The sequence below is a fragment of the Ranitomeya imitator genome, chromosome 6, assembly GCF_032444005.1.
Source record: "Ranitomeya imitator isolate aRanImi1 chromosome 6, aRanImi1.pri, whole genome shotgun sequence".
Taxonomy (NCBI): Eukaryota; Metazoa; Chordata; class Amphibia; order Anura; family Dendrobatidae; genus Ranitomeya; species Ranitomeya imitator.
In genome coordinates, this window is record NC_091287.1 from 46463051 (window position 1) to 46479490 (window position 16440).

General features: G+C 42.3%; 1 protein-coding gene across 4 annotated transcripts in view; it reads right to left on the minus strand.

The window, feature by feature from the left end:
- The window catches only part of LOC138641858 (protein adenylyltransferase SelO-like), a 31590-nt gene that overhangs the window by 10691 nt on the left and 4459 nt on the right, over positions 1 to 16440 (minus strand). For all 4 annotated transcript variants that reach the window (XM_069729601.1, XM_069729600.1, XM_069729598.1 and 1 more), the window contains exons 4-11: positions 11798 to 11926; positions 11588 to 11652; positions 10989 to 11045; positions 8131 to 8229; positions 7040 to 7107; positions 5898 to 5985; positions 2830 to 2899; positions 1929 to 2001 (exon numbers count right to left, since the gene is read on the minus strand). In XM_069729601.1, coding sequence (XP_069585702.1) covers positions 1929 to 2001; positions 2830 to 2899; positions 5898 to 5985; positions 7040 to 7107; positions 8131 to 8229; positions 10989 to 11045; positions 11588 to 11652; positions 11798 to 11926 — 649 coding nt within the window. The remainder of the gene's footprint in view (positions 1 to 1928; positions 2002 to 2829; positions 2900 to 5897; positions 5986 to 7039; positions 7108 to 8130; positions 8230 to 10988; positions 11046 to 11587; positions 11653 to 11797; positions 11927 to 16440) is intronic.

The following is a 16440-nucleotide window of genomic DNA, read 5'->3' on the forward strand; positions in this document are numbered from 1 at the left end:
TACCTTCCTTTCTGCTTTCAAACATGCTACAATCATACCTATGTTGAAGAAACCATCCTTTGACCTGACCACTACATCCAGCTATCATCCCATATCACTGCTTCCATTCGCCTCCAAACTCCTTAAACAGCATGTCCATGCTGAACTTTCCTCCTACCTTTCATCAAGTCATTCCACCATTCCCCAGAAACTGCCATGACCAAAATTATTATGTCCTGGTAGTGGACTTCCCCTTAATATCAAGTCTATAGTAGCCTTTTTTGGTTGGGTTTTTGGGTTGACTGCTTCTAACAGACTTTACTTTAGAAAAATGTTATCTTAGTGGTTAAAGGCAGATGCCAGCTAAAGATCATCCTAATCTGAGAATTTTGAAAGACTAATTTATATGTGGGCTCCTGACTTTACCCCAACAGCAGATGTCAGAGGCAATAAAGATCAAGTAGTTGGATTTCAACTGACTAATGCTTTGTTGTCAGGAGGATAAACCACCACCAGTGGCATGTCTGTGCGTCATACACCCATGACATCTAGTCCCATGCTTGGTGTGCTTGATTTGGTGCCATCTCCTGTTCTAGACGTTATTTTTCAGGTAATCTGTTCTATAAATATAATTTGTGTATACTATGGGACCCATCTCTGGCATATTGGTGCCCACTAGGTCCCTAGATACCTCTACTGTACAGTCACACGCTGAGTACATGTATGATTATTGATCATTTTACATTCTATTGTTGCTTAGGCTACGTTCACATTAGCGTTTTGCGTGTTTGCGTCGGGCGACGCAGCGGCGACGCATGCGTCATGCGCCCCTATATTTAACATGGGGGACGCATGGACATGCGTTGTGCTGCGTTGTGCGACGCATGCGTTTTTTTGCCGCAAGCGTCGGGCGCAGAAAACGCAACAAGTTGCCTTTTTCTTGCGTCCAAATTTCGGCAAAAAATGACGCATGCGTCGCAAAACGCAGCGCTTTTGCTTGCGTTTTGGTGCGTTTTTATTTGCGTTGTGCGTTGCGTCGCCGACGCAGCGGCGCACAACGCAAATGTGAACGTAGCCTTACAAATATAACATAGGAAATCCATTATCATTATTGCCTGTCTATACTATGGGACTTGTATTGGGCGTATTATTGCCTTGGGGTGCTGCTACATGATTATCTCTTGGTTTTAAATGGTTTTCTATGTTGTTTTATAAACTTTTTGTACATTTTATATACATTTAGGTGTGCTTATCGATGAGTGGTGTCTTTCTCTTGCTCTATTGTTACCAGTTGTTTTCCACATGATAGAGCACAATACAGCTAGTGTGAGCTTTGATTAGTGGTGCACCCTTCTCTATATATACGGCATGTATGTATATGGGGCGCATGGCTGACCGCACTTCTTTACAAGCGGCCTTAGTCCCAATTAAGTATCTGGAAATGATGTTTTTTGACTACTGCAGTTTTAGAGATCAAACAGGAGAAGTATCAGCTTCAGACCAAACAGCAATTCCCCAGAGACTAGAAGTAATGATCTGTGCACAGATCTGGCTAAACATTATAATTCCTTGCAAGACCTATTAGTCTAGAACAGAACTGATTGCACTTTATATAAGGCTAAGGAAACAAAGCGTTTTTGGAGGCGACGCAGAACACGCTGCCAACGATCGCTATGTGCTGCTGCTATATCGCAGGTGAATGGGGCCATATTAGGACCCGTAAGGTACCGCGAAAAAAAATTCATAAAAAGCAGAAAAAATAGTTGTGTTTGTTGTGACTTGCCCGTCACAGTACCTTGTAGATCGCAATGAGATCCCATTGCAGCTCCAATGTAGCAGCCACATACAGCAACCTTTGGTTATGTGACCTGAAGTCACCGTATAACTGCAGCTTTCAAAACGCTGTTAGTGAGGTACTGGACTATACGGTAGTTGTTGTATAGATTTACCATGTGCAAAACCTATGGCCATCCACCGTGCAATCATATCTGCCGTCTGAGACACTACTATATTGAAGAAAGCCTGCAATGATAAGTTCTGTTACAACCTGGATATCGATAAATACTGTAGGCATGCCCAGACAATAATTACAGATCTGTAAAGGATTCTTTTTGGTACAATAAACATCTCCAAAGGCCTCAATTCACAATTTTTACACACTAAACCGCTTGATCAGTAGTGGACTAAGGCAGCAGAGGACCACTGTCCCGGTACAGTATATTGGGTTCTTTGCAGTCGAATAGCTCTTTATAATGCACAATTCCACTTGCTTTGGCGGTGAAGGGATCATTACGATCACCAGTGTACTACAGCTATTCGGTCGGGGTTAGACTCTAGTCAACTGTTGTATTCTATGAATACTGGGCAATAACTGTTTACCTGCAAAATCATGCGGTCATTAACAATCGTTTTGGAAAACGTGGATTCGCGGATAAAACCCACTAGAGCAGTTTTCCCCTGCACTTAGGTCACAGCTCTGCTGTCTGCAAGCAGCTTCACTTGGCCTTACCCTTATAAATACATAATAGTTCATCAACGTGGACACATTTTTCTTTTCTTAACCCATCTAGATTTGACTAATTGGTTCGTTAACTTTCACATGATTCCTAATCAATAGATAGACCATTAGATTTATAATTGTTAGCGGTGCCAAGATCCTAACCCGGACCAAGGAGCTGTTAGAAGGGGCCAGAGCAATCATCATGGCTTCCTACTGCACACTGTCACATTCATAGCAATTGTGCACCATTCTGTTCGCGGCCTCGTCAGAAAGCTGATTATTGCTCCTTCATGAGAGCATGAACTTTACATAATAATAATAATAAGTATTATACGTGAGTCTGGTCTCACCAGAGTCCTATCAGGATCTGTCCGGATAATGGCTGGAAAGTGTTTGGTAATGATAAAATCCACTAATTCCCTAGAAAAACAAAATGTATAACAGGCAGCGGTATAAATGTACATAGAAAGGACCTTTTAATATCATTCAGCTAATGCAAGTATTTCCTGTCTAGCATAATCGCATGAGCAATAAATATTTACCAAGCGGCTCAAATATACATGTATTTAATGAATGTTTAAAGGAGTTTCAAAAGAAGAAAGAAAGAGAGAGATGGAAAGAGAGGAAGAGAGAGAAAAAGAGAAAGAAAAACAGAGAGAAAAAAAGAGAGAAAGAGATAGAAAGAAACAAAGGAAGAGAGAGAAAAGGAGAGAAAAAAAGAGAGAGAGAAAGAAAGAGAGAAAAACAGAGAGAAAGCTCTCCCTCTACGACCATCTCTGCCGGACAGAAAGATATGATGTCCCAATCACTAGATATACAGTATGACTCTTAAGCCAACCAGTGGTTCACCAGTCAAGTGAATGGTCCAGTGGTCAGGTGAATGGTCCAGTGGTCGGGTGAATGGTCCAGTGGTCAAGTGAATGGTCCAGTGGTCAGGTGAATGGTCCAGTGGTCAGGTGAATGGTCCAGTGGTCAGGTGAATGGTCCAGTGGTCGGGTGAATGGTCCAGTGGTCGGGTGAAAGGTCCAGTGGTCGGGTGAATGGTCCAGTGGTCAGGTGAACGGTCCAGTGGTCAGGTGAATGGTCCAGTGGTCAGGTGAATGGTCCAGTGGTCAGGTGAATGGTCCAGTGGTCGGGTGAATGGTCCAGTGGTCAAGTGAATGGTCCAGTGGTCAGGTGAATGGTCCAGTGGTCAGGTGAATGGTCCAGTGGTCAGGTGAATGGTCCAGTGGTCAAGTGAATGGTCCAGTGGTCAGGTGAACGGTCCAGTGGTCGGGTGAACGGTCCAGTGGTCAGGTGAATGGTCCAGTGGTCGGGTGAACGGTCCAGTGGTCAGGTGAACGGTCCAGTGGTCAGGTGAACGGTCCAGTGGTCAGGTGAACGGTCCAGTGGTCAGGTGAACGGTCCAGTGGTCAGGTGAACGTGCTGATTTCTGTGGGCCTGGCCCATCACATAATGTGTCTGGGGACTCCCTCCCGATGGTCGCTTACTGCTATGGGTTTTAGTACCTACAGATCTGTGTCAAACTAACGAGATATTTATACATATAGATTTCACCTGCACTGTCTACACATAGGTAGTTGTCACCTACCTATCTGGTTGACAAACATCCCAATGGGCCAATACATGCGCATTAGACGCAACTGTACCAACATAAAAGATTACTACATTGAAAGTAATCGTATAATAGCAGAATTAATGGAAAAGGGGTACAACCTGCAGGTCCTAAATCAATCTAAAAATAAAGTAACACGCATGTCAAGAGAAGCAATGATATATAAATCTAATAATAATTCTAGTTTACCCATAATTCAGGAACAGATAAACCGATTACCAATCATTACTCAATTCCATTCTGGGTATAGAAAGTTCAAAAATATAATCCTCAAGCATTGGCCTATATTACAGCAAGACAAAAGCATTGGGGATCTACTGGCGCAAAACCCAACACAAGCCCAAAATGTGGGCCTCCTACTTGCTCCCACCACTAAGCCAATATTGTGCAACCCCAGGCAGACAAATTCCCAACCACCAGAACTGTAAGTTTCACATCATGCAGCAAATGTTTTTGCTGCAAGTGCACAAATTGTGGTAAAAAAAATCCTACAGGACTTTTTTGGATGCAAACAATGTTCATGAATTCTCAATCAAGTCCATAATGACACGTGATTCAGCAGGAGTCATTTATATCCTTAAATGCCCATGTGAAGAAATCTATATCGGTCGCACTAAAAGGTCCCTCAAGGTCCGTATTAAGGAACGTTTGGGCAACATCAAAAAGGGCTTCAAGGGACATCCCCTATCAAGACATTTTTATGAAAAACACAATAAATCCTGTATGGGAATTAACTTTTTTGGTATCCAAACCGTCCCAAAAAATCCGAAGGGGTGGTGACTACATCAAAAGGATGTCCAGGGCAGAATCTAAGTGGATCTTCTCCTTGGACAGCCTGGCACCCACAGGGTTAAATCAGGAGATAGAGCTCTACATTCTATTGACACAATATTATGTTCTAATCACCAAAACTTAGCTCCTCATGGTCCCAGTCACAGAATATAGTGTAATAATAAGTTTTAATTAGAATTTTATTTCACTTAAGCAAAGATAAAAAATTAATCCAACCAGTTATGGTACTATAATAAGCAAGTTCTAATATCTTTTTATCTTCTTTATCCTTTTTTAACAAACGTATCGTTCACAGTTTGGGAACGACAATTTGGCTTACCCCGCTGTCCATTTCTCAGCCATCTTAGTTAGCCACACATGTTCCTTATTGAGGAGCGACGGTGTATTTAAATCACATTTAATCGTTTTTATTTAATTATTATTAATAAAGTATGTATTTTTAAACAATGTTCTGTTTTAGAAACTATTTAAAGTTTAAATGTTTAGCCCCAATCGATAGATAACCCGATTTAGCACATATGTTCAAGCACACAATCAAATATTAACACTTATGCTTGATTGGTTTGCAATTAATCACTTTAGTAATCCTCATCTGGTCCTCTAATTGAGCACGCAATGGGGAAAGTGCAGGGGGAAGAGCAGATCTCTATATAAAGGGCAGCAGCAGACGCGGGCACTAATAACCCTGACGAAGAGGGCTAGAGCCCTTGAAACGCGTTGGTTAAACGCCTGTCCTTCCTAGCTCCGTAGCTCGGTGACGTCACCCCCATTAACCGCCATCTCGCTGTTTTCTTCTTTGAACCTTTCCGTATTGCTCATTTTGTGTAGACAGCGCAGGTGAAATCTATACGTATACGTTGGACAGGACCACATAGAACCTATTTTTATCACCAGCAGCACTCTACACGGAGCACTCAGCCCTCTACTAGGAACCACCCGGGGCGCCAGTGTTTCTTTTCCTTTTTTATGAAGAAATATTTAGTTAAAAGGTCTTTCCAATAGTCTGCTTACCTTAACAAGTGAAATTCTCCAGAATTAGTCAAAATTTCAAGAGAACCAATACGGAACCAAGATTTGGCAACTCGCAATACCACTGCCCCTACACAGGAAGATAATTTGGAATATTCACTATGCAACCACAATTCTTCTTTAAATTAAGGTAACTTTTTTTGTCCTGGGCTTTTGCGGTTTTTATATTTTTGTTCAGAAGAAGGAGCTCATCCCGGGCAGGTAAAGAGGGATATAGTACAAGAAGTAATGCATCAAGGCTGTAGTATAGATGGGGTGCTAATAAAGGGGTGCTAGTGCACAGCCAATCAGCACGGGCATTGTAATACAGGCTCCTAGATCAGAGTATAAAGAAGGAGGAAAGTATCCAAGTTATCAAAGTAAGCAGATGACGTATCCAAGTTATCAAAGTAAGCAGATGACAAGGCTGTGGATAGGGAGGAAAGCATCCATGTTATCAGAGTAAGCAGATGACAAGGCTGTGGATAGGGAGAAAAGCATCCGAGTTATCAGAGTAAGCAGATGACAAGACTGTGGATAGGCAGGAAAGTATTAAGTTATGAGTAAGCAGACAACGAGACTATGGATAAGGAGGAAAGCATGCAAGTTATCAAAGTAAGCAGAGGACAAGGCTGTGGATAGGGAGGAAAGCATCCAAGTTATCAGAGTAAGCAGATGACAAGGCTGTGGATAGGGAGTAAAGCATGCACAATGCAGTGTGAAGAGGGAGGTGGGAGAAGTCATCTAGGTAGTGCACAAAGATAAAGATTTTTGAGAATTTACAGCAGGTTATAGGGAAAATAAAGGAATCACACACTCCCAAGCATCACAGAGTCAGTTCTCACAAAATAACTCTCCAATGCCTTTGGAAGGAGAAATAAGTCTATAAATGAAGCTGTGCTTATACATGAGAGCTAGGACATCATTCTGGACACAGAACTGATATTCAGCATCTAGTACTTGTAGAGAATAGAGATAGGCCTAAGCGAAAAAAAACAGAGCAGATTGCACACTGCATTTCATGGGATCTTAAAAAATAAAAAGGAGATTTAAGACTTAACATTTGGTGCAACTTTTACTCCAGTCTTCAAGAAGATATGAGCAGCACATAGACTCATCTTCAACCACCTTATTACAGCACATACCCCGCTCTTTCTTAACATTTCCATTGTAGAACTGATCTCTCCAGACGGCATCATCGCTTACAACCAGACTGATAAACAGAAGAAAAAAAGGATGTGATCAATTCCAGATCAGTAAGCTGCTGTATCACTTTATATCATAGAAGACATCTATGGAATTGTTTTATTTTAGAGAGCAGGGAGGGGGGACTGTGGTTGGCACAGTGGTTGGCACAGGCTGGCATTCAGAATCCTCAGTAAAAAAAAAAAGTGGAGTTCAAATACCCGTTTTTCAGCATTTTCACTGTTTTTTGCCTCTTTTTTTAACAGTTTTTGTTCACCAAAAGCACTGCAAAATCCTTAGTTGCATTTTTGCGCTTTCATTGTTTTCTATGGGTGACGGAAAAAACACTGAAAGAATTAATTTAAAAAAAAAAAGCTGAAGTTTTCCAATTCATTTAGGAAAAAAAAACAATTGTGTGCATGAGATTTCTAAGATTTTGCTGATAGTGTGAAAAGCTGCTTTTAATTTTCATAAAAAACGCTGCAAAAAAAAAAAAACACATTAAAAGTGCAATGTGTGAACATGACCTTGTTATAAATTATTAAGAAGTAAATTATTAGAATTTATCCTCATCCCTAAACAAGAGGAAATGGCCGCCACTATAACATAGGTATTGAATATAAAAGTCAGTGTTGGGGTCTGCACACATGACAGCTTTTTCAGGTGGACTATCCCACCCATACCCGCCTGAAAAAGCTCTCAATAAACATTCAAAATGATGAGCAGAGGCACAGCAATGTCAGAACCACTTGCTGTGTATATGTTCCTTTTTTTGACCCTTATCTTTTAACTTCTTTTAAGAGGCCTCTACTCCCAACACAATCTGACCGGGGAGAGTGAGGAGGCCCTCATACACATTAGACTCTCAGCTGATCCCACCCATATTGGCGGGTTGGGCCGACTTTAGTCTAATATGCATGGAGGCCTTTAATATTGCTGGTTCCCTCAATATGGCTGCTGCTAGGTCTTCATGTTGAATGTAAGAAATGTCATAAATGAAAAATCATTGGTTCATCCATAAGACACACGCAATACAAATGGCAGCATGTACCTGGCGGCTCTGCTGGTGGGAATGCCCAGGTGATGCATGGCCTCGCTGCACAGGAACTCTCGTACGGAGGAGCGGAGCACAGCTCTCCCATCTCCCCTTCTAGAATAATACAAAATAAGGAATATTTAGGCACGACAGACTTACTGAAGAATTTCAGAGAAGAACCAAATAAGTGGATGGGATTTTCCAAAAAGAAGAATTTTCTGCTCCATTTTTAAAGGGAACCTGTTCCCCCCACCCCCCAGCCGTTTTTAACTAAAAGAGCCACCTTGTGCAGCACTAATGCAGCACTCTGTCAAGGTGGCTCTTTTAGTTTGGGTCCTTGCCAACACTGAGCTATTCGTTTTTAGAATTTGCCTTTCCTACCTGTAGTTTGTCAGGAGGCATGTCTTTTACCCCCGGACCCAAACGCCTCCCAGCCATTACTCAGGGCCTCCGTTTGCCGGGGGCCGCCTCCATTTCCTTATTTAACATCCCCGGCGCCTGCGCTGTAAGTTCCCAGGATGTGATGGGAGTCGAAGGGAAGCGTAAACTGCGCATGCCCGAAAAAAAAACTTACAGCGCAGGCATCGGGGACGTTAATGAAGTGGAGGTGGCCCCCGGCGCACGGAGGCCCTGAGTGATGGCTGGGAGGCGTTTGTGTCCGGGGGGGAAAAACATGCCCCCCTGACAAACTACAGGTAGGAAAGGCAAATTCTAAAAACGAATAGTTCAGCGTTGGCAGGGACCCGAACTAAAAGAGCCACCTTGTCAGAATGCTGCATTAGTGCTGCACAAGATGGCCCTTTTAGTTACAAACGCCTGGGGGGGGGGACAGGTTCCCTTTAAGGACATGCTGCAGATTTGCAAACTCTCATCATGAATTTAATGCAACAACTTTAGCGAGAGACTTTGTGTCGGAAAAAAAAAATCTGCCATGTCTGAACAGAATTGTTGTACAGATGTCTCTGGTCACCCAATTGATCTGAATGGGTGTTGGGAAAATAATCCAGCAAACACTGCAGAAATGACTCCATGGAGATGTATAGAACAGATTTACAAATGCAGAAATAAGTCTAAAATCAGACCGAAATCCGGGATTGGCTTTTCTTAGATATTGGATGCTAAAGGGGTATTCCAACTATCTGATAGATGTGGACCTGAGCCTATGTCCAGAAAGTGAGCCCCCAACCCTTGTCCTGCCGCTGGTCGCTGCACCCAAGCGGTGACTGAATGGAGAGGGGGCACGACACTTCCGCGCTTTTTGCCATTGACATCTATGGAAGTCACAGAAGCAGCTATCCTGCAGACATGCTGTAAATTTCTAAGAAAAGTGTATCATCAGAACATTACCTATTTTATTTATCAGGTTTTTGTGTTAGAGGTGTTTTTTCACAAAACATTGGCATTTTTTTTTTTTTTTTTAATATTACGATCTGTATTTAAAAAAAAAAAAAAATCTTGCGATTTTCATACTGGACACTTTGGGTTATATTAGATTGATCATTTTTGCTCTTTACAAAAAACTTTTCAGAAGCCTCATTATCATCAGAGGCAGAATTGCAATGGCAGGTAACACCTCTATGTACAGCTGATAACACAGGATCCACCAATCACAGTAACCGATCTGTCTTCCACCCTTCCCAATGACCTGAGCACACGCTCATTAGATGCTTCGATACAGAAGACAGGGTCGGAGTGGGTCTATTGCTGCTAATGTACATGTCATTTTCCTGAAAGAACATAACGTTAGAGTCTTAAAAAAGTCCATTGGTCAGTGTGAACATTGCAAGATTTCGCTCTCTTTTTGGTAGCACAAATTGTGATATGTAAAAAAAAAAAAGCATTTAAAAGAAACACGTTTAACGCGAAAAACCTGATTTCAACAGAATGTCATTTTAGGCTACGTTCACATTAGCGTTGCGCCGCCGTGCGTCGGCGACGCAACGCGCGACGCACGCTAAAACGCACGCAAACGCGCAAAAACGCGCGCGTTTTGCGACGCGTGCGTCGTTTTCCGACGAAAATCGGACGCACAGAAAATGCTACATGTAGCGTTTCCTTGCGTCCGACGCTAGCGTCGGAAACGACGCACGTGGCGAAAAACGCCACCAAAACGACGCACGCGTCCCCTATGTTAAACATAGGGGCGCGTCGCCGCTGCGTCGCCGGCGCAACAGCGACGCACATTGGCGGAACGCCAATGTGAACGTAGCCTTAGAATGACACATTTCCTTTAAAAAAAAAATCAAAACTGAATGACAACCAAATTATGCCAGTACTATACTAGACAGATGCAGACACGATAAGGAGCCTGAGGCCACGTTCACATGTCCAGTATTTGGTCAATATTTTACCTCAGTATTTTACCTCAGTATTTTGCAGACACGATAAGGAGCCTAAGGCCACGTTCACATGTTCAATATTTGGTCAGTATTTTACCTCAGTATTTTACCTCAGTATTTGTAAGCCAAAATCAGGAGAGGAACAATCAGATGGGGAAAGTCTAATAGAAACACGTCACCACTTCTGTATTTATCACCCACTCCTGGTTTTGGCTTACAAATACTGAGGTAAAATACTGACCAAATACTGACTGCGTGAACATGGCCTAAGAAAGCTGGGTTGCTACCATCCTGTGAGTGAGTGTCCATAATGGCTGTCCTCCATATAATTCAAAATCAGCTGGAAACGATTTCTTACGACTTGATAAAAGTGGGCAATCCAATAACCTAGAATTACTTGTGTGTTACTTTGTTTTATGGGTCAATCGAGTTCGTTTTCTCTAGAACAGAGCGGCAGCCATGCCCATAACCAATGAGTAATGCAAACCTAAGGGAACATAACAATAGAAGAAACACAGAATAGAAGAGCATTACCTAGAATACGGGGTATTTCCTGATCCTTTTAACTGAAGTTCCCATCTTTCTCCATACCTGCCAAAAAAAGCTTATATAGTGGGATAGATACATAGATAATATATAGATAGATAACAGATAGAAAAAACAAAAGGCGCAACCTGGGTGCCAAAGCCTCCCAGGAATGTACCAAACCTTGTAATAGATCCAATAAATTGAAGGCAGCACACCAATAGGTAAGGATTCATGTGCAGTTTAATGGCCCATAGATAACAGATACATAACAGATACAGCTCCGGCAAAAATTAAGAGCCCACCACATCAAAACCCTGCCATGGGCAGCCCAATCTCCAGACCTGAACCCCAGGTCTGGAGAGGCCCATTGTTACTGTGCACAATCCTGCTGACAGGTTCTCTTTAATTTTACTGGATTAGATAAACATGACTGCTTTCTCTCAAAAACAATACCGCAGGTTGTGTGTGGTCCTAATCCCTTTATTGGAGCAGAAGCGCAATACCAGACACCACCTTGCACAGTTGTGGCGCTGTATAATTTACACTAATGCGCCTTCATAAATTAATGAAACTGTGATTTTATCAGACATGTAATTGTACGCTACCTGTTGATGTAAGTGGCAATTAAATGTGCTCTGCCATCTCCCAGCTGGCCGGCCCAGACCCCAAACTAAAAGTGAACAGAGCAAAAAGAAAAACATAAGACAATCAAATAAAAAGCAATCTGCAATAATTTAGCATGCCCACATTAATAATTTTAATAAGGACATCACACATCTAGGTCTATAAATTCCCATATGGCGATGTATAGTCACCTGGTGGCCCCCGTATCTGTGCGCCAGAGGGACAAATCCGGAAATTGATTTACGTCCGCTAACAAACTCTAGGAAATCATTTGTGTTGGTAACAGACGTGTCCAGATCCAGCAGATTCTCCAGCACATCCTGAAAAACAACAATCCACTCTGAGTTTGGAAGCACGGCCAGGAGATCGGCCACCGGTGATGGACTGCAGAGGTGGCCGGAAACCAAGGCGATGAACAATAAACTACAGAATTCAAAAAATCCCTCAGTTCTTGAGAACGGAGATGAAAAATACATTTTTACAAGAACTTTGCAATATTACCCATGTTGGGATAACTCGTTTGATGAAGGGGATCCTCATTTATTGGCAGAGAAAAAAAGTGTATAATGGCTGCAAAGACCACCTCTTGTCCTGGAGGTCTGGCTCTGTCCTGCATTACACAGACAAGTCAGTCACGTGTGTAATGCTTCACTGTTCCTCTGAAAGGCGCTGCAGGGAAACTGAGCACTTACTGACAGGCTTCCCAACATATCATGCAAGAGATACCAGCATGGGTCCAGTCAAGGAATCCTTCATGAAAAAGGGGTGGTCTGAAGTGCAAAAAAGTCCGGCGATCTGTGGTTCCGGCAGCGGAAATCCCTGCTGTTTTTGCAGGAATACATATTAGTAGTTATACAATTCTCCTGCACTGACCACAAAAATGTAGCTACACGGTGACTGTTCTAATAAATTGGGCAACCGTCTATAATCCTGAAGTCTTCCACATTCACATAACTTAGGGGTATTAGTGATTAGCGAAGGTGATTGAATCAGGTGTTATCTGAGCATGCTCAGGTGCTAACCGAGTGACTTCGGCATCCTTGAATAATACAGGTCCTTCTCAAAAAATTAGCATATAGTGTTAAATTTCATTATTTACCATAATGTAATGATTACAATTAAACTTTCATATATTATAGATTCATTATCCACCAACTGAAATTTGTCAGGTCTTTTATTGTTTTAATACTGATGATTTTGGCATACAACTCCTGATAACCCAAAAAACCTGTCTCAATAAATTAGCATATCAAGAAAAGGTTCTCTAAACGACCTATTACCCTAATCTTCTGAATCAACTAATTAACTCTAAACACATGCAAAAGATACCTGAGGCTTTTATAAACTCCCTGCCTGGTTCATTACTCAAAACCCCCATCATGGGTAAGACTAGCGACCTGACAGATGTCAAGAAGGCCATCATTGACACCCTCAAGCAAGAGGGTAAGACCCAGAAAGAAATTTCTCAACAAATAGGCTGTTCCCAGAGTGCTGTATCAAGACACCTCAATGGTAAGTCTGTTGGAAGGAAACAATGTGGCAGAAAACGCTGTACAACGAGAAGAGGAGACCGGACCCTGAGGAAGATTGTGGATAAGGACCGATTCCAGACCTTGGGGAACCTGATGAAGCAGTGGACTGAGTCTGGTGTGGAAACATCCAGAGCCACCGTGCACAGGCGTATGCAGGAAATGGGCTACAGGTGCCGCATTCCCCAGGTAAAGCCACTTTTGAACCATAAACAGCGGCAGAGGCGCCTGACCTGGGCTACAGAGAAGCAGCACTGGACTGTTGCTAAGTGGTCCCAAGTACTTTTTTCTGATGAAAGCAAATTTTGCATGTCATTCGGAAATCAAGGTGCCAGAGTCTGGAGGAAGACTGGGGAGAAGGAAATGCCAAAATGCCTGAAGTCCAGTGTCAAGTACCCACAGTCAGTGATGGTGTGGGGTGCCATGTCAGCTGCTGGTGTTGGTCCACTGTGTTTCATCAAGGGCAGGGTCAATGCAGCTAGCTATCAGGAGATTTTGGAGCACTTCATGCTTCCATCGGCTGAAATGCTTTATGGAGATGAAGATTTTATTTTTCAGCACGACCTGGCACCTGCTCACAGTGCCAAAACCACTGGTAAATGGTTTACTGACCATGGTATTACTGTGCTCAATTGGCCTGCCAACTCTCCTGACCTGAACCCCATAGAGAATCTGTGGGATATTGTGAAGAGAAAGTTGAGAGACGCAAGACCCAACACTCTGGATGAGCTTAAGGCCGGCGTCACACTTGCGAGTTTTACGGACGTAAGAGCGCAGAATCTACGTCCGTAAAACTCGCAAAAAATACGGCACAATTATTCTCTATGCCCCTGCTCCTATCTGCCGTATTTTACTGATCAGTATTATACGGCTTTCTACGGCCGTACAAAATCGCAGCATGCTGCGTTTGTCACCGTACTGCGCAAGAAATACGCCAATGAAAGTCTATGGAAGCGTGAAAAATATGGATTACACACGGACAAGCAGTGTGACTTGCGAGAAATACGCAGCGCTGTTAGAGAGAAAAGCCGGCAATTCAGTGCGGTGTACAGTAAAATCACACTGACAGCTTACAGTCCAATAGGTAGAATAAATGTGTACACATAGAATAGGTATATATATATATATGTCAGTGAGACACATATATGTATATATATTAATATTTATTCCAGCGCTATACAGCTTGAAAGCCGGTAATTCAATTACCGGCTTTTTCTTTCTCCTTCCTAAAACCCGACATGATTTGAGACATGGTTTACATACAGTACACCATGTCTTCTCTCCATTTTTTTTGCAGATTCCACACTACTAATGTCAGTAGTGTGTATCTGCAAAATTTGGCCGTTCTAGCTCTTAAAATAAAGGGTTAAATGGCGGAAAAAATTGGCGTGGGCTCCCGCGCAATTTTCTCCGCCAGAGTAGTAAAGCCAGTGACTGAGGGCAGATATTAATAGCCTGGAGAGGGTCCACGGTTATTGGCCCCCCCCTGGCTAAAAATATCTGCCCCCAGCCACCCCAGAAAAGGCACATCTGGAAGATGCGCCTATTCTGGCACTTGGCCACTCTCTTCCCATTCCCGTGTAGCGGTGGGATATGGGGTAATGAAGGGTTAATGCCACCTTGCTATTGTAAGGTGACATTAAGCCTAATTAATAATGGAGAGGCGTCAATTATGACACCTATCCATTATTAATCCAATTGTAGTGAAGGGTTAAATAAAACACAAACACATTATTTAAAATTATTTTAATGAAATAAAAACAATGGTTGTTGCAGTATTTTATTCAACGCCCAATCCAGTCACTGAAGACCCTCGTTCTGTGAGTAAAAAAACATAATAAACCAACAATATCCTTACCCTCCGCAGATCTGTAACGTCCAACGATGTAAATCCTTCTGAAGGGGTTAAAACATTTTGCAGCAAGGAGCTGTGCTAATGCAGGCTGCTCCTCGCTGCAAAACCCCAGGGAATGAGGCTAAAAATAGATCAATGATCTATATTTAGCTTCATTTGCGGTGAGGCGCCCTCTGCTGGCTGTTCATAGATCGTGGGAAATTACCTAGAAAGCTCCCTGGCTTTCTAGATAATTTCCCACGATCTATGAACAGCCAGCAGAGGGCGCCTCACCGCAAATGAAGCTAAATATAGATCATTGATCTATTTTTAGCCTCATTCCCTGGGGTTTTGCAGCGAGGAGCAGCCTGCATTAGCACAGCTCCTTGCTGCAAAATGTTTTAACCCCTTCAGAAGGATTTACATCGTTGGACGTTACAGATCTGCGGAGGGTAAGTATATTGTTGGTTTATTATGTTTTTTTACTCACAGAACGAGGGTCTTCAGTGACTGGATTGGGCGTTGAATAAAATACTGCAACAACCATTGTTTTTATTTCATTAAAATAATTTTAAATAATGTGTTTGTGTTTTATTTAACCCTTCACTACAATTGGATTAATAATGGATAGGTGTCATAATTGACGCCTCTCCATTATTAATTAGGCTTAATGTCACCTTACAATAGCAAGGTAGCATTAACCCTTCATTACCCCATATCCCACCGCTACACGGGAATGGGAAGAGAGTGGCCAAGTGCCAGAATAGGCGCATCTTCCAGATGTGCCTTTTCTGGGGTGGCTGGGGGCAGATATTTTTAGCCAGGGGGGGGCCAATAACCGTGGACCCTCTCCAGGCTATTAATATCTGCCCTCAGTCACTGGCTTTACTACTCTGGCGGAGAAAATTGCGCGGGAGCCCACGCCAATTTTTTCCGCCATTTAACCCTTTATTTTAAGAGCTAGAACGGCCAAATTTTGCAGATACACACTACTGACATTAGTAGTGTGGAATCTGCAAAAAAAATGGAGAGAAGACATGGTTTACTGTATGTAAACCATGTCTCAAATCATGTCGGGTTTTAGGAAGGAGAAAGAAAAAGCCGGTAATTGAATTACCGGCTTTCAAGCTGTATAGCGCTGGAATAAATATTAATATATATACATATATGTGTCTCACTGACATATATATATATATATATATACCTATTCTGTGTGTACACATTTATTCTACCTATTCTACTGTAAGCTGTCAGTGTGATTTTACTGTACACCGCACTGAATTACCGGCTTTTCTCTCTAATATATGTGTCTACTGACATATATATATATATATATATATATATATATATATATAAATAGACAGTATATATATATTTTCTTTTCTTTTTGGGACACATGGATCACTTCTATAGCGGTATGTTGGTTTTGCTAGCCTGCGAGAAAACCACGCAGTACGGATGCCATACGGAT